This window comes from Notothenia rossii (genome assembly GCF_949606895.1).
Source record: "Notothenia rossii genome assembly, chromosome: 4".
Classification (NCBI taxonomy): domain Eukaryota; kingdom Metazoa; phylum Chordata; class Actinopteri; order Perciformes; family Nototheniidae; genus Notothenia; species Notothenia rossii.
In genome coordinates this window covers 6363466-6374345 of record NC_136902.1, presented here as the reverse complement: position 1 = coordinate 6374345, position 10880 = coordinate 6363466, and the positions used below count along the sequence as shown (strand labels likewise).

The following is a 10880-nucleotide window of genomic DNA, read 5'->3' as shown; positions in this document are numbered from 1 at the left end:
CATGCTGACTGCAGTGGGGTTTGAACCTGTGCTCCCCTGAACCGAACACCGACCCACTACCCACCTAACATATTTTATTAACCGTTGATATGGTGTGTCTCCTCTTTGTTGTGGCCTTTTGAGCCAGGTCATAACAATGTCAATTACAAATCTATCAAAACATATGAATTTGTATTGTATGCACCTTAGAAAGGCTTTACTGAGCCCTTGAATACAGTTATATATTTGTTTAATGATTCACATGTTTCTGCAGTTACTTGGACTCAAAACTGATCTCAGTAATTAACAAACATTGATATTTATCAGTTAATGCCACCTGGTGGACAAATGGATGATAATGAAGTAATAATTGACAACTCGAGTGTAGCAGCAAATATTACAGAGAGACACTGCCCTCTGATGGACGTCAGCAAAAAGCCATACAATTAAATATAAGTAAAATAAAAACAAAAAAATTATAAATTAACATCAAATCAAATAAAGAAAAAATATATAGACATACAAAATATATAAAAATTCCTTTTACAATTATAATGAACAATAAAGATAAAAACATATTTGAATATATAAATTGTGTAAGACAAAGACAGCATTTATTGTAAATATAATAATTCAATAGATTAGCTACTTAACAGAAATGTAGTTTTGTATTTTCATGAATATTTTTGTACATTTATTAAAAAAACTCTTTTAGCTTTTAGTTTTGCAGCACATTTATATATTCTCTCTCTATCCTCAAACAAATAATAAATGCAGATTTATTTATATTGTGTTTTTATTAACTTTTTTATTAACTCAACATTTCAAACCTTGACCTTTTTACGAGTAACATAATCAACGCTTTTACTGATCAAACTATCAACAGATTGAGTGACTGTAATAATATGAAGAAATGTTGACAGGAAAACAGGTTGAGTTGACACACACACAGAAAATGCAGATTTATTTGGATCAAACATCAGAGGGATCCTCCTCGGTTGCTCTCCCCAAGGTTTTTTCCTTTTTTGGGGGTTTTGTTGGAAGTTTTTCCTTGTCCGATGTGAGGGTCGAAGGACAGAGGGTGTCATATTCGTAATCTGTAGAAACTGTAAGAGGTAACTTTGTAGTACTGTCCTACTCATTACTTACAAAGCCCTCAACAACCAGGCCCCCCCCCCCCCTACCTCACAGACCTGCTGCACCACCACACCCCTTCCCGCTGCCTCCGCTCATCAGAAGCCAACCTCCTATCCATCCCCACCCGCACCAATCTCCGTCGCTGCCCCCTCCCTCTGGAACTCACTCCCACAACCCATCAGAGACTGCACCGACCTCACCACCTTCAAAACACTCACAAAAACTCACCTCTTCAATCTGGCTTTTCATGTGTGATTGTTTTTGTATTATTTGACTTTAACTTTAACTATATATTTATTTGTTGTTCCTTTCTTCTCTTTTCTTTTTTCTTCACTATTATCTGTAAAGCGTCTTTGAGCACCTGTAAAAGCGCCAACAAATTAAATCTATTATTATTATTATTATTATTACTGAGCTAATGATTGCGGATGTTATGACCAAGCCAGCTACAAAGCCAAGGAGGATTTCTCAGGATATGTTCTGCACTTAGAAGTTCACATTAAGTTAAAAGAGAAGCCTCATTACGTTGTTTAGTCTTCATGTAACCCATCTTATTCCTTAAATAGATCTGAAGCCAGATGAAGGCTAAAGACAAAAGGATGAGTGAAGCTTTACTTAATCTCCATGACGCAGAGAAGGAAGACTGCGCATCCATGCTTCACAAACTTCTTACTACTTTGTGTTGCATACCAGTCAGTGTGATACTGCGGTCAAGCCAGCCGTCTTTCACTTTTGCGTGGTCAAACCCGCCGCCCCTGTATTTCGAGTGCGCGATTAGTTACAGGTTTACGGTAATGCAATAAAACAACTCTGGGAAGCTGGATTTCAAATTAAAGGATGGCATGTGGTTCATTTCTATTATTTGCGATTGAGGAACAGGGTAATTTATGAGAATAATTTGAGGACTTATCGCTTCATAAACTTGTTGCACAAATACTATGAACTACTTTTACTGTGTACTTTTTGAGAATGGCAAAATTCCCTCCAGAGAACAAGAAGGAGCATTTTTGTCTAACTTTGACGTGGGATAAAAAACATTTCTTCCATAAGTAGTTTATGAGTCTGCCATGTTTGTACTTAGTACTTCTTAGACTACTTGCAAACATAATATGAACTACTTTTACTGTGTACTTTTTGAGTAATTTGAGTTTCAAAGTCCTCTCCAGACAACAAGAATGAGCATTTTTGTCAACTTTAATTTGGTCTAAAAAACATTTCTTCCATAAGTAGTTTATGAGTCTGTCATGTTTGTACTTAGTACTTCTTAGACTACTTGCAAACATAATATGAACTACTTTTACTGTGTACTTTTTCAGTAATTTGAGTTTCAAAGTCCTCTCCAGACAACAAGAAGGAGCATTTTTGTCAACTTTAATGTGGTCTAAAAAACATTTCTTCCATAACTAGTTTATGAGTCTGCCATGTTTGTACTTAGTACTTCTTAGACTACTTGCAAACATAATATGAACTACTTTTACTGTGTACTTTTTCAGTAATTTGAGTTTCAAAGTCCTCTCCAGAGAACAAGAATGAGCATTTTTGTCAATCATGGTTTGACCACGCAAAAGTGAAAGACGGCTGGCTTGACCGCAGTTCAGTACTGCTAACGTAACGCGAAGGCAAGTTAATTTATTATTTATATGTTGAACTCAGAGTATAATGCCTTGTTTATCAGTAAGGATGACAATGTAAGAGATGATAATGTGACAGTCTGTAACATGCCCATGAAGAAAATAAAAAAAGGCTGACTAAAGCTAACGTTTTGGTGACAATGTATTCTCGTTAGCTAGCTTAACGATTTATTAAATAATATTGCGCTGAAGTAACTTTGACTCATTCTCTGCACATCTGGTCCTCAGACGGAGTGTCCAGACTATGCTCTGACACTTTTCTCTGCATTTTCAGCCAAGTTCATGTGCGCAGCTGACAGCATGCACACCTTTAAATATACAATCTATGATTCACACGCATTTTCAGCAGGAAATGCATTTTCTAGTTCTTTTTCAAATTGGTTTACTTTGACCTTATTTAGTTTATTAAAGAAAACGATTGAGGGCAGCCGTTCGTGACGAGACAAAACACATAAAATACAAAATGCATTTTTCTTAAATGACTTTATTTATATATAAAAAATGCAATCTATAAAATAAGAACATGACGCTAAATGAAACATTGAGATCACATTAAGACTACAGGCGACGCATACAAACAATACACTGGATGTTTTTTCAAATAAATGTCATAAATCAGAAAAACAACATCAATAAAAAACACAGAAATCCCTTTTTGGATGAATCTAACGACTGACTGCCATGTTGCTTTATATTTGAATTGAAACTCAAACTGGAACAGCCTAGCCAGATGTGCAATATTTATTTTTTGTATTTGTTTATTATTATTTTATCCTCTGTACGGTATGATGAAGAATGCCAAAAGTGCCATAATGTACTCAAATTAAAACTTAAACAAATTAAGTCTGCATAACAATGACTTCAATCTCTCTGAAACGTGTAAAGAAGGAAATCAAAAACAAATGAAGATGTGGAAAAATATCAGGAGGGATGTGAACTATATATTTTTTAAAGAAATGTCATCAGTCCTTTAATTTCCCTTCTGTTTCCTCTGAAGCTCCAACAGAAAGCCCACACACTGAGGCAAACACAGATCAATAATGAACGGATCAGATTCTTCTCAGTGTTTGTTTTCCAGTACAGGGATTATAGATTTATATGTTTATGTACAAATTCATATTTACAGGAAAAATACATTTGGGAAGAAACTCCATATTTTGGGCAGGAGGAGCGAGTTAATGCCGTTTGCAACATAGAAAATACACAATGTTAAGACATAAAAAGGAAAGATTCACTAATATAAAAACATGTGTATGCACACTACGAGACACTTAGAGAAATATCTTTTAGGAAAGGTCAAAAAATGATCTTAAAGGTCCCATGTCATGGCCATTTCTACTGATCATAATTCCATTGTTGAGGTCTACTACAATAGATTTACGTTGTTCAATGTTCCCAACTCACATTGGTTTCTCATACAGCATCTCTGTGTAGCAGGGGTGCCCATTACGTCGATCGCAAAGGCATTGAAAAAAAACATTTTTTTTTTTTTTAAAGTTAGCCTCATCCATCCTTACTATGGCATTTGCCACTTGATCGACGTAAAGTAAGCCAGTCTGAGTTGTATTGCGCCATACAGGTTCATGCACTTGTGAGGGGGCCTCACCTCCTCCTCTGAAGCGCTTATGCGGCACAATTAGTGTAAGCGCGCCACAGTTTATCCGCCGTTTACTCCACTAGCACCCCCCCCTCGCGCTCGCGACACAGATTGGGCAGGGGCGGCCCTGTAGGTAGATCTTTTGGGCTTGGTCATTTTAAAAGTAGCTCCCAAGCTGAAAAAGTGCGGGCGCCCCTGCTGTATAGTATGTGTATTCACTCTCTGTCTTACACGGCTTGTTGGAGCTCCTCCCCCCCCCCCCCCCCCCCAGTACAAGAGACATGGAGAAGAGTGGACACATGTTGATGTAGAAGAGACATGAAGAAGAGGGGACACATGTTGATGTAGAAGAGACATGAAGAAGAGGTGACACATGTTGATGTAGAAGAGACATGAAGAAGAGGGGACACATGCTGATGTAGAAGAGACATGAAGAAGAGGGGACACACGTTGATGTAGAAGAGACATGAAGAAGAGGGGACACATGTTGATGTAGAAGAGACATGAAGAAGAGGGGACACATGCTGATGTAGAAGAGACATGGAGAAGAGTGGACACATGTTGATGTAGAAGAGACATGAAGAAGAGGGGACACATGTTGATGTAGAAGAGACATGAAGAAGAGGGGACACATGTTGATGTAGAAGAGACATGGAGAAGAGGGGACACATGTTGATGAAGAAGAGACATGAAGAAGAGGGGACACATGTTGATGTAGAAGAGACGTGAAGAAGTGGATTTTGCATAATAGGTCCCCTTTAATAGAACCATACAAACTGTAATCCATAGAATAATGGCCGACTTTCTAGAAGGTAATCTTCTTCAATGTGTTTATTGTGGGACAGACACTGATACTAAACTGATCTCCTCATCCTTCATATTTACCGTAGACTGATTTACGGTAGAAGGGAGAACGATCTGCAGGCTGTGATTGGTTGTTCCTCGTCACATGACAAGCGTTGCTGTGTTCTGCGGTGAAATATGTTCATATCAGGCCACAGGAGACGACAACGCTGTAAAAAACGCCACATGTTTCCGGGCCCTTAGACAGTATAATAGTGAGGACGGCCAACAGTATCACAAGCATGGAGCTCGGATTAAAACGCACACAAAGACACTTCATTCACCGGTCAGGTAGACGTTAAGTCGCTATACGTTTACACAACAATAGTTTGATGCCATATTAACGCTCTGAATGCCGTATGTAGCACCTTTTTAAAACTCATGAACTAAAACACAAGCAAAGATTTGGTTATCCTGCCTTTTTTTAAATCTGAATTTCAGACTTTAAAGGTAATTTTCCAAGTGTTTTGCCCTACTTTTAGACACCTGGAGCCTGTCAACCAATCAGCTTTTAGTTTATTGGTTATCAGCCAATCAGCTTCCAGTCAGAACAAGACAGTGGTTACCATGGGAACACTGTAGACTCACAGTGGTTGCCGTCGTGACATCACCTCTGTGTGTTGGTTTTGATGATTTCACGGGTTAACATTCAGTGTTTTTGGAAAACGGCGCCGCGGCGATGTGTGGTGATGTCATCAGAGGTCTTCCTCCATGCTGAAGCTGCTCCTCCTGCTGCTGCTTCTCGACGCTCCGCAGGACAGCAGGGGGTCGGACATCACCCCCCCGCCCCCCTCCTCCATCAGCAGGCCGTGCAGCTCCGTCAGCCCCACGTCGGACATCAGGTCCGGGGAGAAGACACCGGAGACTCCGTGAGGATCGTCCAGGTCCACGAAGCTGAGGGCGTCCAGACCGAGGGAGGGGGTCACCAGGGAGGAAGAGGAGGAAGAGGAGAAGGGCAGAGGCAGCGTGGGGGAGAGCAGGGTCTGAGGGTCCAGAGAGGAAGAGGAGGAGGAAGAGTTCAGACCAGCCTGGAGCTCCAACTCCTAAAAACACCAAAACCAAAACACAGTTGACTTTTATTCCAAAACAAAATCATATGTTCAAAATGTAAGAAGTAGAAAGTACAGGTATTTGTGTTCAACATGTAAGAAGTAGAAAGTACATGTATTTGTGTTCAACATGTAAGAAGTAGAAAGTACATGTATTTGTGTTCAACATGTAAGAAGTAGAAAGTACAGGTATTTGTGTTCAAAATGTAAGAAGTAGAAAGTACAGGTATTTGTGTTCAACATGTAAGAAGTAGAAAGTACATGTATTTGTGTTCAACATGTGAGAAGTAGAAAGTACATGTATTTGTGTTCAAAATGTAAGAAGTAGAAAGTACATGTATTTGTGTTCAACATGTAAGAAGTAGAAAGTACAGGTATTTGTGTTCAAAATGTAAGAAGTAGAAAGTACAGGTATTTGTGTTCAACATGTAAGAAGTAGAAAGTACAGGTATTTGTGTTCAAAATGTAAGAAGTAGAAAGTACAGGTATTTGTGTTCAACATGTAAGAAGTAGAAAGTACATGTATTTGTGTTCAAAATGTAAGAAGTAGAAAGTACATGTATTTGTGTTCAACATGTAAGAAGTAGAAAGTACAGGTATTTGTGTTCAAAATGTAAGAAGTAGAAAGTGCAGGTATTTGTGTTCAACATATAAGAAGTAGAAAGTACAGGTATTTGTGTTCAACATGTAAGAAGTTAAAGTAAAAAGTTGTCAGAAAAATAGGTAGTGGAGTAAAGTACTGATACCAGAAAAATGTACTTAAGTACAGTAACGAGGTATTTGTACTCCACTACTTCCCACCTCTGCCAATCACAGTGGAGCTATCATTGCTCAAGTCACTGATTGGTCCATTATAAGGACCAGAAGTAATGAAAGGTTCTTATTATTTAAAGATGCTAACTTGCTTTGAGAAATGTAACTAAAGAACATTTAAAAGCAATCCTTTTGTACTTTTGTCTTTAGTTTCTTCTGTCTCAAAGACCGGAACCAATCACAGTGGAGCTATCAGTGCTCAAGTCACCATAAGGACCGCCTCCTCACCTGGATGCGCAGCAGCAGAGAGTGGTTGGTGTTCTCCAGCCTCCTCTGTCTCTCCTCCATCTCTCTGGCTCTGTGCTGCTCCTTCTGAAGTTTCCGGATGTAATCCACCGACGCCTTCAGGATGGTGCCTTTGTTCCACCTCGACTCCCTGATCAACCAATCACAGGCCTCGCCTCGTTAAGACACGTAGCAAGAGATGGCAAAAGTACACACATCCTTTACTCAAGTAGAAGTACAGATACTCGTGTTTAAAGATACTCAGGTGAAAGTAGAAGTACTGACTAAACTTCTTTATTCAAGTAAAAGTAAAGAGGCTTTGAAATGTACTTCAGTAAAAAGTACCCATAACTAGCAGCTGTTTTAAAGAGTACCTGACTTCCCTTTATATTAACAGAACAATAATGTCATTGTTAGCTAATGAATGTTTCCATGCTGAACAACGGCAACATGACAACGTTTTCAATAGGCGCGTTCACACCGCAGTACTTTTCCCACTTTAGTTCTGATATAGTTCCGAAATGTCGCGTTCACACCAAAAAGAGCCGGAACTAAAATGAGTTCATCAGAACCTTTTTTAACCCCCTTTTCAGTCCCTGCTAGAGAGCAGGGACTTTCGTGGGAGAAAAAGGTCCCTGTTTCTGATTGGCTGGGCGGAATGCCAACCACGCCCCGTAAAACTCCCAAAAACGTTTGTGAAGCCGCCATTTTATTAGCATTAGCATTAGCCCAGCGCAGAAACGCAGAGAGACTAACTTATGTCAACACAAAATAAAACATGGGAGCGGTGGAGATGAGGAGGTGTCGGCGTTCTGGCCGTTTACTCGAAAGGCTTCAGTCGAAGCTGCTGGGAGTCCCATTTGCCTAATCCTCCCTCAGGGACTTATTCCGGTGTGAATGCGATCTGTACTTAGTTCATGAGAACTAAAGAGTTCTCATGAACTAAGTTCTGATGAACATTTGTGGGAAAAGTACTGCGGTGTGAAAGCGCCTATTGGTCCCTCTTCTTTAGAGAAGACCAGGAAATGATGGATACACGGATCGTGTTCAAATCAATAGGCACGCAATGACTCTAAATAATAATGATCACGCCACCAAACACACATTCAGACTAAAGGAACCAGCCTGTTTGGAAAATGAGAGAAGTAGAAAGTACAGGTATTTGTGTTCAACATGTAAGAAGTAGAAAGTACAGGTATTTGAGTTCAACATGTAAGAAGTAGAAAGTACAGGTATTTGTGTTCAACATGTAAGAAGTAGAAAGTACAGGTATTTGTGTTCAACATGTAAGAAGTAGAAAGTACAGGTATTTGAGTTCAACATGTAAGAAGTAGAAAGTACAGGTATTTGTGTTCAACATGTAAGAAGTAGAAAGTACAGGTATTTGTGTTCAACATGTAAGAAGTAGAAAGTACAGGTATTTGGGTTCAACATGTAAGAAGTAGAAAGTACAGGTATTTGTGTTCAAAATGTAAGAAGTCAAAGTAAAAAGTCGTTAGAAAGATAAATAGTGGAGTAGAGTACTGACACCAGAGAAATGTACTTAAGTACAGTAACGAAGTATTTGTACTCCACTACTTCCCACCTCTGCACGTGGCACTAACGAGCTTAACGAGGTGCATTCAGTTTTCATTGAAATATGTCCATGAAGACTAATACATGATACAAGTAATAAATCATAATAATATTATTTTTTGAAACCATTATTAATTTTCCCCCCGTTAATTATAATTCTGAAATAAAAAGTATTTTTCTAGAGATCATGGCATCATGATACAGTTATTAGTATTGCCTGTCTTCGTTATTTCTGACATGAAATGTGACTTGTATTACGGTCGAAAGATACAATGTAGATGTGTGTTATCTGTTTGAAACATGAAAGGGTATGTAGTGTTGGTACTGACGGGTCGCTGGATTTAGGGATGAGACCCCCGAGTTCTTTGATCCGATCGTTGATGTTGAACCTCCTCCTCCTCTCGACTGAAACACACAGCACCAACAATATGTTATTATTGTTACATGGTGTAAAGCACTCTCTATGCTGTGCATCAGCCGCAGCCGTTCCTTCAAGACTTTGTGTGAAATGTTGCAACAAAACCACAGAAACATTTTGAAATCACAGATAGTTAGAGAGAGTTATTTCACAACATTACACATCACGGCAAAAAGAAAGGAAAAAAACGATGGAAAAAATAAATAATGAAGCATTTCTGATCTCCATGTTTTTGTTTCAAGAGACAAAGGGGCAAACCATGTTTATATAAAACCACATACAAGTACGTCATTAGCAAAGTAATACCCAAAGTGTTGTATATTACATTACATTGTAGAGGCGATAATGTCACAAATGTAATGTTTGACGGCATGAGTGGAATGAAACAGGACTAAACGTATGGCAATGGGTCTGTGAAATAATAATTTGGTTTGTATTTAATTAGTTCACCTGCCTCAAACTTTTCTGCTAAATTGTACAACTCTGTGATATCTGCTGACATCTGAAGTAGCATCACAGTTATAAAGTTTAAAGTTATACGCGGAGAAATACTGCAGTATGAAATGTAATGTCCTCACTTTGGTTGTGGTTGTCTTTCTTCTGTCTCTCTTTGATGAAAGCTTTGGTCTCCACCTCTGCAACAAAAACAACAACGGAAAAACAATTTACAAGATTTCGCTCATGTGGAAAAACACAAACAGAAACATTTGTAACAAAGTCTGAAAGATCGTCCTGCGTATTGCTGTCATTAAGGAAGGTTTTTATGAGTCTTCTCCACTGTGGAAGAAGTAACCTAGTGTAAGCAATTTATACACAAGAGGACATTTTGAGTAAACAGAATATGTTGTGTGTGATTCAACTAGCTGATGAATGAAGTTAATGGACATCTCGTTTTATTTTGAAAGACGGTTGAAGGTTTTCAGCTGAAACAGCAGTAAGTGTTTTTTAGTTCATGTTGACTGGACAGGAAGTAGGAACTGATGATGTGGGAAAATACAACGTGTGTGTGTGAGTGTGTGAGGAAGTCGTGATGTTGACTCATCAAACTGGAGAAGAAGAACACATTTTCAGCAGAAAAACGGGGGAGGGGCTTAACCATCAGATCTCTGACCACACAGGAGCCAATCAGCAATCAGCTCTGCAGAGTTGGGGGATCTGAGGTGCGTGCGTGTGTGCGTGCGTGCGTGCGTGCGTGCGTGTGTGTGTGTGTGTGGCCTAGCATTACTATCCTTGTGGGGACCTACATCTGTTTACACAGTCGCAGTCTTCCCTTATGGGGACAAAATGGAGGTCCCCATAAGGGGAATCATTCATTTTAGGGTGAAGACTTGGTTAGGGTAAGGGTTAGGTTAGGGGAAAGGGCAGTGCTCCGGAGCAGCGCTGCGTAGGGCACTGGCTCTCGGGGATAATAATGTGGTTACAAAAAACCTTTCTAAAAACACCAAGGGAAATACATACAATGTTTCTAAAAGCCCTGTTAAAAGTAATACAAATAATAATAATAAGAATGAGAAGTAAAATCAATTAAAAAAGCAAGAAGAGACCAGATACCAGGGGAGACAGAGAAGTGGTGCCTAGAGATCTCCTAACCTTCCAGGGACCCCTAAAGGATG

At 39.2% G+C, this 10880-nt stretch overlaps 1 protein-coding gene across 2 annotated transcripts in view; it reads right to left on the bottom strand.

The window, feature by feature from the left end:
• Positions 1-4740: 4740 nt before the first annotated feature.
• Positions 4741-10880, bottom strand: part of tfe3a (transcription factor binding to IGHM enhancer 3a) — an 18378-nt gene continuing 12238 nt past the window's right edge. Inside the window, exons 8-11 of one of the 2 annotated variants that reach the window (XM_079678187.1) lie at positions 9846-9902; positions 9179-9254; positions 7278-7425; positions 4741-6230 (exon numbers count right to left, since the gene is read on the bottom strand). In XM_079678187.1, coding sequence (XP_079534313.1) covers positions 5883-6230; positions 7278-7425; positions 9179-9254; positions 9846-9902 — 629 coding nt within the window. In that variant the 3' untranslated portion in view covers positions 4741-5882. The remainder of the gene's footprint in view (positions 6231-7277; positions 7426-9178; positions 9255-9845; positions 9903-10880) is intronic. The other variant, XM_079678188.1, reaches the window with a different exon arrangement.